We start from the raw sequence: 19,058 nt of genomic DNA, 5'->3' as shown, positions 1-19,058 counted from the left end.
AGTTTAACTGAAGCGTTTACATGGTTCACAGTTGGCATATTTCTACAAAAGGCAGACTTCACATAATGTGCTTGATTATCAAATTTGTGATCCCTTCCCGGGAACAACTTATTAAAGCATTTATAAAATGTCTCCATCTGAAGTCCATGTTCTGTTTACTGAATTAGAATAACTTAATTAAGCAGTAAAGGTTACTTTTGCAGCAAAACCATGACATTTTATTCTGTTACGAGTCCTGGCTCCTTACTACAGAAACACATTCCTTTATCTCTCCGTGGTACAGAAAAACAGACTGTGCTGTTTTTACTAGCAACAAAAGACAACCTGAAGTTTAATACTATAAAAGTTGTGGAGGAACACAGGGCTGTAAAGATGGATGTTCATCTATTCTGAGCTTTAACTGCTTCTATAAAAAAAAATAATACTAAACAGGAGCATGAGAGACAAAGAGAAAGTGGAGGGGAGGGGAGGAAAAATACAGGATCCAAACAGTGTAAAGAACTGAATTTCTAAATAAAACATAAACCATCTTTTAAATGGAACCATGTGCCAGAGCTAACATTGACCCATCAAGTGTTTATACGTGATGAAAGCAGGAATCAACTGTTCGACCATCTTCTTCTTACATAACAGGAAAAGAAAACTTGCAAACAAATAATTGAACCTTTAAATATAACGTGGTGCTCAAAAGTTAAGCACAAAATGTGCACATCTGGACTTTTATCATCCTTTCACATAAGTAATAATGTATATTACAGAGGGTTCAGTTGCTGCTGACAATTTTTGTGAGTTACTTTACATTACATTTAGCTGATGCTTTTATCCAAAGTGACTTACAACACTGATGGTACACCATCGGGAGCAATTTAGGGTTCAGTGTCTTTCAAGGACACTTGGGCATGTGGACAGGGGGAGCTGGGGATTGAACCACCAACCTTCTGATTGGTGTGCAACCCACTCTACTGACTGAGCCACAGCCTACCCTCAGTTCCTGAATGTACCGTTTTTTTTTTTGCCCCCAATCCCGATCTGAGTCAGTACAGCTGATACCAATCACGTTAAAAGAAAAAAGAAAAATACTTTACATATGGGCAAAACAGGAAATGGCAGATTGTTGTTTTTCCATTCATTAAAGACCAAAGCTGGTTTGTGGTCCTGAAAGGGAAGAGTTTTGTTCATGGAAACTAGCATCTTGCACAAACTACGTATGTGCAAGATGAAAATGATCATTGTTTAAATGTAAGGAATAATAGTTCCAGGAGGAAACTAAATGTGTCATTGAGTGTAAAAGAGATTATATAAATATATATTTGGCCAGATAAAGGTTTATTCTTGTTCTGCCGTTAATATGTTCTCCCTCTTGATCTTAGTCCTAACAAGACTGAGGCACCTTTGCAGCCACGTTTTTCATCCACCACCTCACAGCAGACCGAGATTCAGTAGAGGATAGTTAGATCCTCTTTGTCATGGGCATACATAACCTCATCCTTTCATCCTCCTTAATCACACGCCATTTAGATGAGACAGCATCAGCTAAAACTTGTAAAAATAGTTTTATCTTGCAGCAGCATACTGTGACAGGGAACTGAAGGGACCATGAAAACACACCACTTCTTACCTGCATGATGAACTCCCGACGTCGGGGCATCCCTCTCTCAGAGAGCAGCAGGTACTCGGGCTCCTTCTCCTTCTTGGCCTGCTGGATCTGGGCTAGGCGGCTGATCGGGTTCATGCCCTGGCCATAGTCTGGTCCCGTCTAGGAGGAAAAGAAGACAGACGTGATCAAATACGATCGGCACATTCATTCATTATATCATTCCAGAAGTCTACTGAGCTTAACTGATAAGAGGTGTGTGTGTTCGTTCATATATTGGTTAATGGAAATGAAATCATACTCGACTGCAATGGATAGATGCAAAAGATAGAGAGACAAGTAGGATAACACAGGAAATTAGCTGGGTCAAATCTCACTATATAGTATTTCCCACATGTTTTGAATGTCAATGAGTTTATTATATTGTGATATTTCCAGGTTAACTTTCCCTCATTTTTCAGTCAACTAATTAAAATGGGGTCAGGGCATAATTTGGCTGTGCTTGTGAGTTTAATATAGCAGGCACATAAACACAATGCCTCGAAAATATCTAAAAATTTACTGGATTAAAGGATCATTTAGATACACCGAATTAAAATCACACCCTGCTGTTACTCTCAAACTCTGCCCCCCCGCCCAGCTGCAGTACCTTGAGGATGGTTTTGGTACGTTTCTTGTAGTGCGTCTTGGGTTTCTCCACAGTGGGTATGAAGGGCAGCTTCTTCAGGTCCTGCAGGATGGACAGAGCGGCACGCTTCTTGGACAGCTTCTTGCTGTTGCCCTCGCCTTCGGCAGAGAACTCCCCCACGGAGACGCGGGTCAGGAAGCTTTTCATGTGCGGAGGGCCGCTCTCCTTCAATACCTGGAGGAAGTTAAAGGAGGAACAAAGATGGGATAAAACAATGTCACAAAAAAAAAAAAAAGAAGAAAAAAAGAAAAAAGAATCCAGAGCGCAAAAGACAGAAGAAAACTGGGTGAATATGTTTATTGCTTATTTTGTCGTGCATGATATGTGTGAGGGAGTGTGTGCGGCACATTCGACAAGCGGCTACACCAGGTCGTCCGAAACATCTGCTCTCGATGGTCACACTGCTACCCACCCATATGCGCGTGTTATCCATATACAAAACACACTGAGCTGAACAAAACTGACGTACAAACACACAAATGAGGAGTAACATGTTCCTAGATGACAGTCTCTGGTGATGAAGGCTCAGTTTCCTTCCTCTAGCCTCTGGTCACCTGGGAGACCTAAAACAAACACCGGCTGGCGTTAGGTCATGCTTCTGCAATCACATCTACTTCCTGTGAAGTCCGAGAACAGTGTGTGAGTGTGAGTGTGAGTGTGTGGCAGGTGGGATTCTCTTCAAACTTGTATAGGAAAACATACTGGAGGAAGAATTAGGTTTCACACACTTACTGAGTGCAGAAGTACATGTTTAGTAAATGTGGGTTCTGTGTCAGTTCCTTGCTCAATGGGGTTTTTCCTCTAGTTGTCGCTGCTGTTTTTTTTTGTTTTTTTTTAAAGAGTTTTTTTCAACTGCCTCCCACGCTCTTCAGCTTTTCTTTATTTGAGCTTAATTCGTGGTGCAGACAGAACAAATTGTAGCACTCAGATGCAATCTAGAAACAGTTCATTTGAACCCAGTGACCGATAAAACAGATTAAACTGATAAGCGGAACCTTGAGCATTCCTCAGATACTTCACACATCAACACAGGCTAATACCAGACCTTGAGGAAAACAAAGGATAATGTGTGCATATCCCCTCGTCTCTCTTACACAACTACTCCCACACAAACGAATGATTCAGTTCAATTAACAAACTAAAATGACAAGAAAAATCTGGGGCATGAGAACTCAACAAAAAAAGTAAAGACTTTTATTATCCTTTAACATAAGTAATAAATTATATTACAGGGCGTTCAGTTGCTGCTGACAATTTTTGCGAGTTCCTGAATGTACCGTTTTTGTTTTTGCCCCCAATCCTGATCTGAGTCAGTACAGACGATACCAATCAGGTAAAAAAAAAAAAAAAAAAAAAATTGATATATGGGCAAAACAGGAAATGGCAGGTTGTTGTTTTGAAAGGACGTATAGACTCACTGCAGAAACACATCATGTAGATGTAGCAATTTAAATAGTTTATCGTTGCCAAATGGCATTTGAGTCACATTACATACCGATTATTATTTCTACGCAAGTGACTGGAAGATTTTTTTAACACGCCTGACACTGGCCCCGTGTTTGCTGTCAATATTAACCTACGAGCCTGTCAGCATTCCTGCACAATGACTTACAGTATACAGTATGCGCGCATGTGTGTTGCAGAGAAACCTTGGAGCACTAGCTATCCAAGCAAACAGCCAAGCTCACTCCCGCCCAGGGGATCCACTCTGGTCTTGCTCATCACCAGAAAAAGGAAATGCAACATGGCAGCTTCTTGTACACTACAACATTCAACTCATTTCTGAACGTTTTAACTGTGTCGATGGTGTTGATGATGACACTGTGCATCACAGCTCAGCTAAGATTATGTCATTTGGAGGAAATAGATAAGAGCTATTACATACATCAGCAGGTACAGGTGTGTGATGCTGTTGTAGTGAATAATGAGATGTGCAGGACAAGAAGCCTCCTCAGTTCTCCGGCTGCTATCTCTCATTCCTTGTCCATCGCAAAGAACATGTGTAAGTGCTCAGCTCTCGATGAGCGAGATGGAAGGGTAACCAAGACATAGACACAACTGCACCAGTAAAGACAATTTCCACAAAAGATCTTTGTCCAAAGAGGAAAACGAAAAAAAGATGAACTGAGAAGAACTTTTCCTTCATCATTAGATAAAAGTAGGCGCAACCATGTGAAGGGGCAAATGCTCCAAAATGACTATGATTGTTATGGCTACAAAAGGAGAGACAATCTCCAGTGTTTCAAAGATGAGAATGACGCCTTTCCTAATCTGGAAATGCAGAACATTCTACCGGACAATATTAGCGATGACTAAGGATAAAACAGCTCAGACACGGAATGGGAAGAGGCCACCTTGGGTTGTTATCTGACTTTCCTTGATCGTGTATGTCACTAAATACTTGATGTTATTAAAGAGTTAACCAGCTCCACGATTTCTTTCACAAATTGGCATCACAAACACAGTCTGGTAAGTCTTTTCCAGGGCAGCTGTGGCTCTGATGGTAGAGCGGGTTGCCCACTAATTGTAAAGATGGCAGTTTAATCCCCGTAATCTCCTTTTGTCCATAATGTTGAAGTTTCCTTGAGCAAGATACTGAAACCCAAGTTGCTCCTGAAAGCAGACAGGCACATTGCATTGGTGGCGAATAGGAGGCTAATTGTAAAGCACTTTGGGACTGCTGATGATAAAAAGGCGCTATAGGTGCAGACCAATTAAATGCAAATACCGGTAATCATTTATTCTCCCTTGCATTTTCTGTGTCTGACAGAATTGTATTGAAAATGTACACTTTCTGTAATTTGACTGCAAAAATCTAGGACCTCTGGGGGACTGGGAAGACTCGATTGGCACAAACCTCCTGGCTGATTCCTGAATTTCTCCAAGTTACGGGGAAAATCAGCATCGTGGGAGGTGAGTGGTTGAGAACATGTGAGGGTGCTGTTCCCGGTTTGATTTTGGCCGGAAAACGATGCTACATGTCACTGTTTAGTTGTCAGGCAGGGACCACAGTCTCCAAAAAATTCTGTGCCCCGGCCAAGAAATTGTCTGGCCCAACACTCTCCATAAACAGCAAATTGTCAATGTTAAATTTAGGTTTTTATATGGATTAAACAAATTAGTTATAACATTAAATAAATAATGAAGTTTAGAGGGGCTATTAAATAGATTTTGCCACCTTTGGAAAGAACAAAGTTAGCAGTTTTATCCTGTAACCAGCTAACGAGCAGCTGGATCCAGCTACATATCTACCATACATATATAATGTGCTATTCCTTTACAGAAAATGTGAATTAAAAATTCAGACAAATACCGCAGAATAAGTGGTGGACAAGCATTGCACTGTTATATTCATCTTTGCCGTCTAAAGTGAAAACACACAGTTACCAACAGGAAGAAAGAAATCAAAGGTGGCCTGTACAGGTATACGGTACAGTCAACAAAAGAGTAAGAGACAAAGTGTATATACGTGTACACACTGTTACATACTCTTGGCCCAGGATGGCGGCAGACGAGCTGCAGTCAGTCTCCTGGCAGACGACACAGGATCTGCACCACACCGATAGGATTTCAGCACTTCCATTCATTTACACGCACAGCTACACACACATACATGCAAACAAACACACAAACACACCCATCTCCCACCTAATGACAGGGATCAGGTTGTTGCACAGGAAACCTTCGGTAATTCAATGTTGATTTTTTTTTTCTTCCCAATCCCCTTCTCTTCTTGTCTCTTCATCTCTTCTTTTTTCAAACATGAGGCCTTCTCTTCGGCTTCCCATAGAGACATTAATACCCTGAGCAGTCTGAGGATCTGTGCAAGCGAGAACTCAGGTACTCTGGAAGAGGAGGCTATGGGAGCAGGGAAGGACAATGGTGGGGACTGGTAGAGGGAAGAAAGGCTCTTTTGTGACGAATAGTGGACGGACAAGCCCTGAGGGAAGCTGCTCCTTGTAAGATGGGTGGTTCTTGGCTCGGACCCTCTTCTCCTGTGTCCTCCTTGGAAAGAGAGCTTCCAATGCAACACACAAGCTGTGATTTATAGATTGGTTCCTCTTTGATGCTGACATCTGTTTGATATTGCCTGACGGGGGGATTAAATGAGCCAACTGGCTCTCAGGGTGGCGGCGACCCTCATCGTTGCAGAGGGATGGGAAAGCAGACACTCGCTAGCGGTGACTCACGTGTAATTTCATGCCCCAGTGAGGGCAGGGATGAGATGATGTGAAAACATGGCTGCTTGGAAAGCCATTCACATTGAAGATGACCGTTACAGTTTTGTGTAGGATGCACAAATGTGTGACGGTGCGCACATGTGTGACAGTTTAAGGGATGGTCTGGGGGTGTGGGAGTGTACCCTTTCTTCTCAGAGCATCAAAGACGACCCAGTAAAGAGGATGTGACATCGCAGGAAAGGAGATGAAGCCAAAGTTTGTCGAATGAGTTAGTATGTAATGGACCCAATGGGCAAAAAGAGACCCATAGAGACATGTAATTCACACCTGGCCACAGCATAGTGGCAGCATATTGTATGGAACACACTGACTGAGGATGAAAGTGAATCTGTTGGAGAGAAATCAGAAGTATAAGGGCGACAGAAGGGTATGTTATATCAGTAGTGGGTGAGGATAGATTTCCATCTCCCTGGCTCATAAATGTTCTTTTATCTTCAGCTGCTATCAGCTATGATATCTTATGGATTTTCACAAGCAGACAGACTGCCTTCCCACCCCTTCCATACAATGTTGAACAAACTCCAAAGGTCTATTCACTTCTGAATGAGGGTCAGCATAAGCGTCTTGGGGCCTGTCTTGGTCTCTGTCAGGAGGGCTGAAGTTCAGCGCCCTGCAGCAGTCTTGACCTGGAAACTCATTTGGAACAATCTCTAAAGATTACTCCATATGAACGCCAGATACACAAACACTGTAAGTCCCCCTGTGTCTGTCTGACAAACAGGGTTCTTCTATAAATATGATACAGTCCTGGCAGTTCAATACTTAGTTTGTCATTCTTTAATAAAAGGCATTAAGATGTATTATTTGGTGATACGTTAGCATTTAATAGAGTTAAACTACTTCAGATACCACATGTGGGTAAAAAGACAATTGTCTTCCAGTAGAAGCCCCTTCATTTTATTGACAAAGATAATCGGGAGGAAGTGTTGCGATGTATATTTTTTAATCTCCAATTTTCAGTTACAAAAATAGCACATCACTAACATATCCAGAATTGCCTAGTGTAAAGTTCATAAAATGCAGAAAACACAGACTGTATAGCGAAGTGATGTTTAGCTGGACTAACTTGTACATTGGGTTCCTTTCAGGCTGAATGAGAATATGTTTTCCTTGTTTGTTTCTTCCATTTTCTTCATTTGGTATTTATTTTCTTTGGTTCTACTGGACTTTTTTTTATTTTTTTCCCACCGTGTTTCTTGTTTCATTTGGATGAGATAATGTGAAAGCATGTTTATTTATTATATCTCTTGGGCCTATACTCTTACTGTATGCCATAGTAAGCCACATATACGGGCTGTTTTTTTTCTCCTTTCCTAAACCCCAACGGGTTTTGTATTCAACAACTCATTCTATGCTATCACGTTTTATGTCAAAACTAATAAAATGTTAATTGTTGCTCAATGCAGCCTGGCAATCAGACAATTCAGCTTGACGTGGCACAGCAAATCAAATGCACTGTGACTGATGACAAGATTTTTGCATAAAAAAAGAAGAAAAAAAAAAAAGGCTCTTAATCTGATCTGTTTCCACTTTTTCCCCTCCATTTAAAATCCTGAAAAAAATGTACAGCTTAAAAGGAGGCTAAACAACCCAAGCTAAACACTGCAGCCACAGAGCGCACACAAATCATAACTTGTGAAATAGACAAAGAATATTAACTGTTGATGGAGATGTGGATGAATAGTGAAAGAAAGACAAAGTGAGAGAGAAAGCACATGGAGAAAAGTCACTGATTTACTGCTCATCAGACAGCATTAATGAACAGCCTGTCTCCAGACTGACAGTGAGCAGAAGAGAAACCATTTGGAGGAATGTGGCTGCGGTCTGCTTTTCAAAAACCTCTGCTCTCAGCTTCCAATTTGAAGGGACAGAAAATGAAAGCCGCGTAATTGCTGACAGTGACAAAGACATGACAGATAATGAATCACATCAATCCAGATTTAGCTGGCTGAAAATTATTAATAGCAGTTCCAGGAAGGATAGTCATGTCATGGTCTGATGAGCAAATGCGTATTGAACAAAGAAGGGGAAAGGGGTGGTGTAACAGGGAGGATTGGATGGCTTTCCAGATAATTTTCCTGATGCTGAGTAAATTCTTATAAACAAGCAAAGTCAACACAGTGAGAGGAGTTTACATCCCTTCCTGTCACTGTTTCCTCTCAACCCCATGTGCCTATCCCCCCTTCGCCTCCACAGGCAACTGCCCTGTGCGTGATTTTTGGGAGTGACGGTAGTTGAGGTGGAAGGGAGGGATTCTGTGGAGGAAGGGAGGGGGCATACAGTGTAAACTGAGCCGCCCTTGGCTTTGGCACCTTGCTGAGTGCAGAAGAAGAGGGGGTGATGAAGGACAGAATATTGGATGAGTCAGCTGAGATATGGGGAGGGCCAAGAAGAACAGAACCAGCCGGTTATATGAGGACACACTCAACTTCATGGCTTTAGAGGAGTTGGGGGCTCTAATGGTTAGAAAAGTAGTGGTAGGGTTCCCTGTAGTGTCAAGAGGATCTGTGAGCATAGCAATTAACTTCCTTATCCAGTGAACTATGGCAGTGACCAACCTGATAAGACTGGTGTAACTTATGGAGGATCTACAGGTCACCAACCCTCCAATGCAGAAAGCTTTTGCCACAGGCAGCTGAATAAGAACAAGCAAGCCCATGCAGAGGTAGCTGAAGAGTAATTTCCTCTACATGCTGGTTATTAAAATGAAAGTGAAAAGGAAAATCCCAAATAAGATTACAGATTTCTTTCTGAATATTAATCACATTTGCTCCAGGGTTTCCCACCGATGGAAATATTAAAGTTGGGCCCCCTCCATAGAATTATGGACTGCCTTTCCTAAAGTTTTAAGAAATGTATCCAACTAAAAGTTGAGATTGTGTTGGGATATGCCAGACATCCTTTAGCAGATGATACTGATTGATGGCTGAAGCTCACGAAATACAAAACAGAAAACCTTTCTAATGTCGACTCAAAGTAATTACAAGGAGCACTTCTGGCCAAGAACAGCTTAGTTTAGTCTGGAATACTTTGAAGATAATGCGTTTCAATTAAGTTAATTTGACAGTTGATGTTCTGTCGCTTGATAAAAGGTGAATAACTCTGTACGGACTGCATGAGTGGCTCTCATCACAAATGTTTTGAAAGGGAAACACAGGCCTACAGCACTGCCCATTTACCTCCAAAACATCCTGAAGCTGACAGGATAACACGGGTGGAACATGCCAAATGTCTTCATAAATGGAGCACACAAATTAAAAGGCAGATTTTGAATTGGGACGCTTTGTTATAAGAATTAATAATACTGTAATTCGTTGCAAAGCAAGTCCCACAGGCAGAGAGTAAAACAGCTCAATTGATGGAACAACCCTTTTTGTCTTTTGGGGAAGGGTGGGTAGTTTATAAAGCAAAATGTGATTAAACAAATTGATTTGTATTTAATTTATTTCGTAAGTCCTGCTAATCTTTCATGGGTTCATCAGTTGTTATTGTGTTGACTGTTCAAGCCCGCAGAATTAAAAATGATATTCTTGTCTCACGGACAAAATACTCAGAAATGTTCATGATTACAAAAGAAGTTTGACTCACAGTAACTAGATAATCATACATTTACATGAACTTAGTTAATGAGTCACCAGTCTCCACAGGACTACTCCACTGAGCCCATTCCTATTTGCTTTGTCAAGTCCAGCTTAACATCAAAAGAATTCCCACAAGCTGTAAAAGGTAGTGAGGCATCGGAAACTTCCCCTTCACATATCTTCTAAAGTCTCCGTAAGATAGCTGACCACACTTATGTCCAAATGAGTCAAAACTGGTCAAACACATACCAACGCAGTTCATGTTTCATTATCAGTACAGGATACAGTATTATCAGTGTGACTCGTTCAGTTTCCTCCGTGTAATCTTTGCGTGCAGTAATGAGGTATTTGGTTTTAGTTATCCTCCCCACATTATGACATTTTACAAACCCTTACTTACTGCATGGTCTTATCCTTATTCTGCCATTAAAATAATGGTATCATATGACCATTTCCCTGTGTCTATTTTTGGGGGTGTTATAACACGGGTATGTTGTTCTCACCTCAAAATTAACAGACAAGTTCCTCTTGAGGGCAATTTCGTAGACCAGGCTGATCTCTGATTTACTGGCATCAGTGCCTTCCTCAGTCTCCCCTTTTTCCTCTGGGTTCTGGAAAAGAGAGATTGCAACAACAAAAATTGTTATGACTTAAACTTGGCGCATAGGTTTAAAAATGGTCTGTTAGTTCATGCAGTTACTTTAATTGTAAAAAAAAAAAATTATTATCACAATTCATATTGAATCAAAAGGTTAAATTGTGGTCAGACAAGCAGCGGGGTTGGTAGGAATGAGCGGGTGCGGCTATTTCTCATTAACCAAGCTGATGAACTCGTTGTTCATCAGCTCTATTTGATGCTAAAATGTCAAAGTACAGCTACAATCACAACGCAGAGGCAGTTTACTGAGTCTGATTCCTATGGCATGACTGGAAAAGAACCTCAAAGATCAGTTATACCCCTCTTTAGGAGCATTATGATCTCCCACTGAAATTAGACCACCACTGAAAAGGAGTGCAAATTAGGTCACAACTATCTCGCCGGAAAAAGCTACAATGAGGATGCTAACTCTTTGGTGTCACCAAAGTGTGTTTAATGGGCCTCACACAATGATGCAAAAAGTCTGGTCAAGAGTAACAACAAATCTCATAAGAGTTCTGTATACATTGCAGCCATAAATAATCAGAGAGAACATAAAGAGCAGGAAGCCTGCTGTAAGGAGCAGATATTTTTGTAAATGAGTTGAAGCAATTAAAAATATGTTTTCTTTTGTTTGTTTAAAGAGTTTCTAATGCGTCTTTTTTTTTTACAATGAATGGAAAAACAAAATTCTGTTTGGTTTTCCCCAGCTGTATGAAAATATAGCAAACCACAAGTCCAAAACTGTGGTACGTTTCAAATAACAACATTTCCGAATTACACACCAAGAGCGTGGATGTCATCCAACCTGCTGCAACGAGAAGCTTGTCTGTTTTCTGGATACAATCCTTATCTGATATGAGATCGAGAACTCGATTACCAGGACATGACTGGTGGTCCTCTGTCTGTACAGGAAGGCCTCTTAAAGGGGTTGTCCCATAATTCTGAATATTACTGTATACAAATTCTCTGTTCTAGATGTTTGTGAACATGTTCTCCCCAGAGCACAAACTACAGAACATAAACAAGAGACAAGATTAAGGTCAGTGGTGAATCACCATCTCTGGAGTAGTCACGAAAGTCTGGATGCAGACAGGTCCAATGACATTTCTGTTAGAAATTCAAAGACATTTTCTGTATTGACAAATTTTTCTGCTCATAAATTCCTGAAAGAGAAATTTTCAGGAATTCTTAAAGTGGTTATTATTCACCTCTAAATAGAAGTCTTACTATGGGTCGAGACAGTCCTTTCTTCTGATAAATAAACCCAGTTCACACCAAAGAGATCATATCATCAGCCATACAAAAAGGGCTTTTGCTGCCAGTTGTCTATAGGAATGCACAGTGCTGTCTCGATCTTTATCTTTTCATGTCCAGCTCTTTGTCCAATTAAGTCTGAATGGCTGTGGTCTTTCCCTTTGGGGTTCCTTCCCTTGTCCTGCCTCATTGTGTGATCTGATACAGCACATGATTAACACTGTTAGATCTCTTGGATTTCACAGGAAATAGTCACATTACACCTACTGCATAAGGCCAAAGATTTAATATCAGTGAGAGGGACATGTATTTGTACTAAGACATACTGTACAGTATGTACTGTACATATTAATCAAATAAGATAATCAGGGTGGTGTCTGATCAGCCTCAAATTCTTTCTGCAGGATGAGAGCAACCCCAAGAATACCACCAGTTATAAAGAACTATATTCACCAGAAAGAAAAACAAGGAGTCCTGCAACGGTCTGACCCTCACTGAACCAACATCATCGATTCAGTCTGGGATTACAGGAAGTGAGAGAAGCAGCCATGGCAAGCTCTCCAGGTTGCTTGGAGCAACCTACAGTACCTGCCAAGTACCTTGAAAAACTGAATGCAAGAGTACAAAGAGAATTGGTGGTGGTTTAAAAGGCAAACGGTGGTTACACCAAACATTGATGTGATTTTTTTTTCTGTATATCCCTGACTAGTAAATCAAAACAACTGTACTGAACATTATCTAACTGCTTTATGTATATAGATGGGCATGAGAGACACTTGAGAGTGAGTCAGTCCAAAGGGGCTCGGTATATTTCTCCTCTTGTTTGAACCGTTTTCATTTGAATTCTAAATGTGCATTCATGCTTTTCATGGCTACATTTTCCTCTTTCGCTGTGCATTATTGATACGTGTGATAAATAGTGTGAATCTGCTCTCAAGGCTGCATTAAGAAGCCGCCGCGGGGTAAGAGTCTGCATGTGTCAGTGGGTGTGTGTGCAAACAAGGAATGACCAAGCAGATCAACAATCCTCCTATGACAAAGACAAACAGAGAGCTAAATCTGACTTTAATGCTGTTTCTACTTATGGACAGAGTGGACAGAGAGTCACGGGGAGAGTAGAAGGAAACATGTAGCGCTCTGAGATATGAACAGCCACCCTGAGGGAGCTGTTTGAATAAAAACTGTCTGTGGCCGAAGAGATCACTTCTCTTCACCTAACTTCACTAAAGTCCAGGCTCTTGATGGTTTACATTTGAATTCTAATGTGAAATGATGGTTTCCTTCGTTACATTTTTCTCTTTCACTGTGCATGCTTGAAATGCGTGATTAATAGTGAGAATCCGCTCTCATGGCTGCATTAACAAGCCACCGGGGGTGGGTAGGAGTGGAGCCTGAATGACCAAGCAGATCAGCAACCTTCCAATGACAAAGACAAATAGAGGGCTAAATATGACATTGGGGCTGCTTCTATTTATGGATGTACTGGACAGAGAGTCCTCGGGGAAAGTGTAAGAACCTATAGAGCGCTCTGAGATATGAACAGTCACCCTGAAGGAGTTGTTTGAACGAAAAGCTGCAGAACACGCTTCACTTTCACATTCAAGCTCAGACTCAATTGATTTCACAGGGGAAAAGCATTCCAGATCAAAAGGATAGGAAGAAGGGGCTCCTGGTGAATGCAACAACATAATTCTGTAAACACTGTTCTTCTCACGGATCTAAATATATCCTCCTTCACACCAACCAATCCCTGAGCACACGTCGTTTCTCCTAGAAAACCCTAATAAATGCACAGTAAAACCACTGATTGTGAGTTTTTTTTCATGACAGCAAAAGCACTTGGGATTACAAGATAGACAACAGTTTCAGTATTCAATCTTTGTTGTCTGAATCCCTGCAGGTGTTTTGTGATTCCTGGGCTTACATATGGTTGTATATAGACACTCTAATTCCAGCGATATTTACCTGTGGTCTTCCTCAAAATAAAGGTTTGACAGCAAAAAAAAAACAAAAAAAACAAACAAAAAAAAACACTTTTAGCCAGAAGGCATCCAAACACTTACACATGTAGGAACACAACACACACACTCAAGCAGAGACAGAATGACAGACATATACTGTAGACACAATGTGCCTCAATTTGTAAATCAAGACTCAGAAGCAGCAGCAAACAAAGAGCTCATTTATGGAGGCTGACGCCACAAGACAGCAAGGCAAGCAAGTGAGAGGAGCCAAACCGTTTTGAATAACCATCAGTGATGCCAGGCGGTGAGGATATGGGGTAATTTGATTTCCGGTGGGAGATGATAACAACAGTTAACAGCTATGCCTGAGGGAAACTTTGGAAAGGTACTATGACATTGGAAGTAGGCAAAAAAGAAAAGCGCCAAAAAAAGAAAAAAAAAAGAAACAGGGAACAGCAAATACACTCCTGCCGGGTGCAAACTAAAACTATGGGGATTGTACGGCTTAAATTATACATTTGAGTAATTACAGCTGAGATGGATTTGGATTCGATCTGATGAAAGCTGGCCACACATTCATCTTGGTAACACTCTTTAGAGCCAATCCCAGGCATAGCACTAACAGATCAGCAGCAAAAATCCTTTGGCTTTTAATTAAGGGAAGAGTTTTCAGGTAGGAGGGGTTGGAGTAGTCATATGGGCTGAAAGCAGTCACAATGTGACAAAAGTGGGGAAGGGAGGAGGCGCCAATGAAAGAAGGACAATCTGAGTCGGAGGGAGGGGTGGATGTTTCATAAGGTTGAGATGTGGGCAGAAAGCACAACTTGCGCGTTATGTTTAGCTCTGGGAATGCATGTCAGGCATTTTCAGCCATTTCATGAGCCAAATCATTAACTGATTAATGAAAGTATTTGGCAGAATAATCAACAACACTACAACACTGGACATGGATGTATTTAACTGGAATAGTCATTCAAGTTATTATTAGTTTGGACATAAGATGGACAAAAGGAAGTCTTGTTTTGGTTTTGGTCTTTAAACTGTTGTTAGGACAAAGTAATCTTGCTGATAACTACAATTCCATGTGATGCGCTTCAGTATAATTATTTTAAGTGCTCAAATGTTGAAGTTAAGACACAAACTTGTAGAATGAGGATAAAAGTTACAAAAAGATGAATATGGAAATCATTCGTTCACTCAATGGCGATATTTAATATTTTTCTTCCAGTCAAATCCCAAAATGAATGACGACTTGATCCAATATACAAGTATTGTCTATTTGGACATAGCCTTAGAGCTTACTGCTCTCTCCCATAGACGTCCATAGTTGCCCAAAAAGTTTGAAAAACAGGTAAAAAGATGAACATTTTTGTATTATTCCTTTATTACGATGAGCAGTGTAGTTTATTAAACTCCCGTCAATCTCAGAAAGTTGTGAATCAAATCTGTAACAATGTGCGTCTGAAAAATAGTCCTCGACAAATACACTGTTCACTCCTGTTTGCTAAAAACTGCAGTGCCTAGATGCTTAATAAATTCACGCAGACTTTATTTTAAAAAAAATGATACACATAAAATTATATATTTGCAAAAATGTTTTTAAAGCCTTACATTTTCAGAAGGACAAACAGGTTGGGACACACAGATGGGCTAAAAAAAAAAAGTCAGAAGATCTTGAGAGCAAATCACTGGAATTGTCAGCAATAACACAAATATAAACTCAGTCAGGCATTTCCTGTAAACAGGCCGGACATAATAAATGCTTCAGTTACAAATTATATTGCAGCTGCCAGCAAAGTGAGTTTAGCAAAAAATTATAGTAATGATTATGTAATTATGTATTTTATAAGATAATTAAAAGCACAAGTGCTTTACCAAAGTGTAACATGGTACAGAGGGAAACAGGAACAGTATGGCAGCCAGAAAAGTAAGAAATAAAGAGATTTCATACAATAGTCCGTGTAATTATTTATAGCAATAGTAGTGCCATGAAGATAGCCGTGGGAATTTCCAGAGTCGAAGTAAACAAGTGCATGTTAAGCAGCTACTGGTATGCAGTGTTATTGCAAGCCTTTCTGTGTGTGTGTGTGTGTGTGTGTGTGTTGTGTGTTGTGTGTTGTGTGTGTGTGTGTGTGTGTGTGTGTGTGTGTGTGTGTACCTGTGGTGGCCGCTCAGGGATGGGTTCATTGCGCAGGGCTTGCAGAGCCTTCATGGCAGCGTTGTGTCTGGCTGCTTGGCGGGTTCGTCCCTCGCCAATAAATTCGTGACTCCCCACAGACAGCTGCACATAGAAGATCTTAGGAACAGGATAATGGTACCTGGATGAAACAAAACAACAGAAGACAGATGGGAATAATTATCAAAAAACTTTTCACCACAACATATACCAAAATGGGAGTGAAAGGAAATTCTTATCTGCCTTAAAACCAGATGAAAAACAAGGGAAGGAAGAGGCTCTTACATTATGAGCCAAGTTATCAATTCACACCGTTTACACCGTTACCATATTAAAGGCCCACCACTTCATCAGGGTCAATTACTACACAATAGCCTGTTGGCCAACTACTTGAGTAATGCCTCGCTATTGAATCTCAGCTCAGGGATGCAAAACAAAGCACAGGGACATATATCCTCTCCTCTTTCTTCTTGCCCCAAACATAGATTATACTCTCTTTCTTTGGGTCCTGACAGAGCGGGACTGAGCTGTCACCGAGCAGATTTAGAGGTCTGCGTGTGTGATACCCCCTCCTGGGTCAGCAGGAGAAGGGCTGAGAATGTCTGCTGGACTGAGGACAAGCAAAGAGAAATAGTGGGAAAACTAATAAAAGAAGCGAGAAATCCAAAGTTTTTAATATCCGTCTCCCTGTCCACTTTACTCTCTGCCAATATACACTTATATTCACAAGGACATACAGCCTCCATATGTGGTCGACACAAATGGATAGCAGAAGCTGAGATTTATGGAAATGTGTCTTGATTAGAGTCTGGTTCCCAAACTGTATTCAATATTTTCATGTTTGGCACCGGGCTTTTAATGATAGAATGAAAATCTATAGGAAGTGAATATGGTGGAGTTTATTTCACCACTTGCTGAAGAAAATTAAAACAGGTTTTACGGATATCTCTTTTCTCTGTGTATACATTTCTATACCGCAACATCCTACTTGGCACTGCAACCAAGCTAATACTTGATTGAGTGCGTGTGGGAATTCGGGGAACCCAAGAAGCTTGAAAATGTGGCACATGAAAACCAGTGTGCGCTGGAAACCTTTGACGATTCTTTCACAACAAATTGCACACATGCACATCATTAAATGAGGAGATATCAAGTTGAGCTAAACCGAACCCAACAAGCACTTTTTGATAAGTCAAAACTACAAACACTCCCTTGTGGATGCACTTATGTATTAAGTAACTGCGATCACATGTTATGAGTCATTTATGTGCCGTGTCTCTTAAAGTATGATAAGACAAAGAGACTAGTATCATGCTAGCCGCCCAGTGAGGCTGAACAGCCGCGCTTTAAGCTAACATTGCCAAGCTTACATTCTTACAAAGAGAACATGCTAAAGTTTAGTGAGCGTTTACCAATTTTTCAATCTTACTTTAGCATCTTAGCATGCTAACATTCGCCGACTCGTGCCACACCCAAAACACACCTGTGAATGTCATTAGTATTCAAATTATTTGTTAACAAATCACAAAGTATTGGACAAATTAAAATTTCGACGGCATTGGATGAAAAGTTAGGGGCTCACCAGTTATTCTATTTCATCCTAAGGGAAGCATGAATGTGGGCTGCAAATTTCATCGCAAACCAACCATTAGTTGTCAGGACATTTCAGTCTATGTCAATGCAAAATGTGCCAATTCAGATGTTAGTAAGGGGAACCCCCTGGATCAATAATGCTCAGCCTTGGGGCATCATAGATATTTGCACCAAATATCGACGCAATCCATCAAAGTTTTCAGGACAGTTTACAAAAACATGCCAACCTCATCATGAGAGGAAAAATCAAGAGAAATATCAGTAAGACGTCCGTGAATGTCCACACAAAACTTAATGGCAATTATTCCAATGATAATTCAGTGTGGTCCAATGTTGTTGACTGATCGACAGTGACTAAACATTTTCTGTAACATTTAAACAGCTGTTTTTCATAATACTGCTGATTTCAAATGAAGAGATCACTGAGGCTTTACTGTTATGCTTCCTGTGGATGTGTTGACATTGCAAGCAAAGTTGGCCGACATTACTAGAAGTTGCAGTGTTGTCAGAAATTTGGGGTTTACTGACTTTGGGTTTCACTTCTAGAGAAAGTGGCAGATGATATGAATGAGGTGCTGGCTTGTTTACAACCTGCCCGACTGTCTGATCGATCAATTGTCCTGCCATTTCAAACTTCTCCATTTCAATGTCCCAGATGTCAGCCATTACTTTATTAAGTACAGTGATATCATAACTGACAGGAACTGTGTTAAATACTGTCAAATCAATACACAATAATGAAGTGAAATTAACCTCCTACTTGAAGTTCTCCAAGTTAAATGTAGACGTGTTTGGCATTATTTTTTACCTAAATACCAAAATTACTCCCTCTAACTATTATGAAACAATTCTTCTCGAACACGTCATTTTTTTGAACATCTCTTCTCTCCCTCTCCTGATGTCTTCCCTCATTCATCCTTCTCAGCAGTCCTAACAATGAGTCAGCATATTACTCCCAGAATTCCAGCAGGTCTTTCTCCAGGCCACAGCCCTCCTCTCATCCGTCTGCTCTCAACTCCTGGCCACGGGAGCCTTCCCTGGGCGGGGGCCTGCCTGGCCCTCGCACGTCAAGTGTGGCCCCAGGGTCTCAGAGGACATGCCAAGTGCAACATGGGCCCCGGCCAACAGCGCTGAGACGAGATGGGAGCAGCTGGGGCTGGAGTGCCGAGTACAGGTGCAGAGAGGAAGAGAGAGGGGGAGAAGAAAGAGAGAGAGAGAGAGAGAGGAGGGAGGACTGAAGAAGAGGGGGGAAAGGGAGGGAAAGAAAGAGAGGAGAGAGGGAGAGAGGAGAGTGGGGTGAGGGGGGTGGGGGGTGTGGAGGGAGGGC

At 41.0% G+C, this 19,058-nt stretch overlaps 1 protein-coding gene across 6 annotated transcripts in view; it reads right to left on the bottom strand.

Annotated features, from left to right (window-relative positions):
* The window catches only part of stau2 (staufen double-stranded RNA binding protein 2), an 84,731-nt gene that overhangs the window by 48,010 nt on the left and 17,663 nt on the right, over window positions 1–19,058 (bottom strand). For 4 of the 6 annotated variants that reach the window (XM_069151632.1, XM_069151636.1, XM_069151633.1 and 1 more), the window contains exons 6-10: window positions 16,121–16,280; window positions 15,574–15,612; window positions 10,608–10,715; window positions 2,244–2,456; window positions 1,619–1,756 (exon numbers count right to left, since the gene is read on the bottom strand). In XM_069151632.1, coding sequence (XP_069007733.1) covers window positions 1,619–1,756; window positions 2,244–2,456; window positions 10,608–10,715; window positions 15,574–15,612; window positions 16,121–16,280 — 658 coding nt within the window. The remainder of the gene's footprint in view (window positions 1–1,618; window positions 1,757–2,243; window positions 2,457–10,607; window positions 10,716–15,573; window positions 15,613–16,120; window positions 16,281–19,058) is intronic. The other 2 variants (XM_069151635.1, XM_069151637.1) reach the window with 1 other exon arrangement.

Source organism: Embiotoca jacksoni, unplaced genomic scaffold, assembly GCF_022577435.1.
Source record: "Embiotoca jacksoni isolate LCO1_2020_lvr unplaced genomic scaffold, fEmbJac1.0.p SCAF_17, whole genome shotgun sequence".
NCBI classification, from domain to species: domain Eukaryota; kingdom Metazoa; phylum Chordata; class Actinopteri; family Embiotocidae; genus Embiotoca; species Embiotoca jacksoni.
Note: the sequence above shows the minus strand (reverse complement) of the source record. Positions and strands in the feature narration are given on the sequence as shown.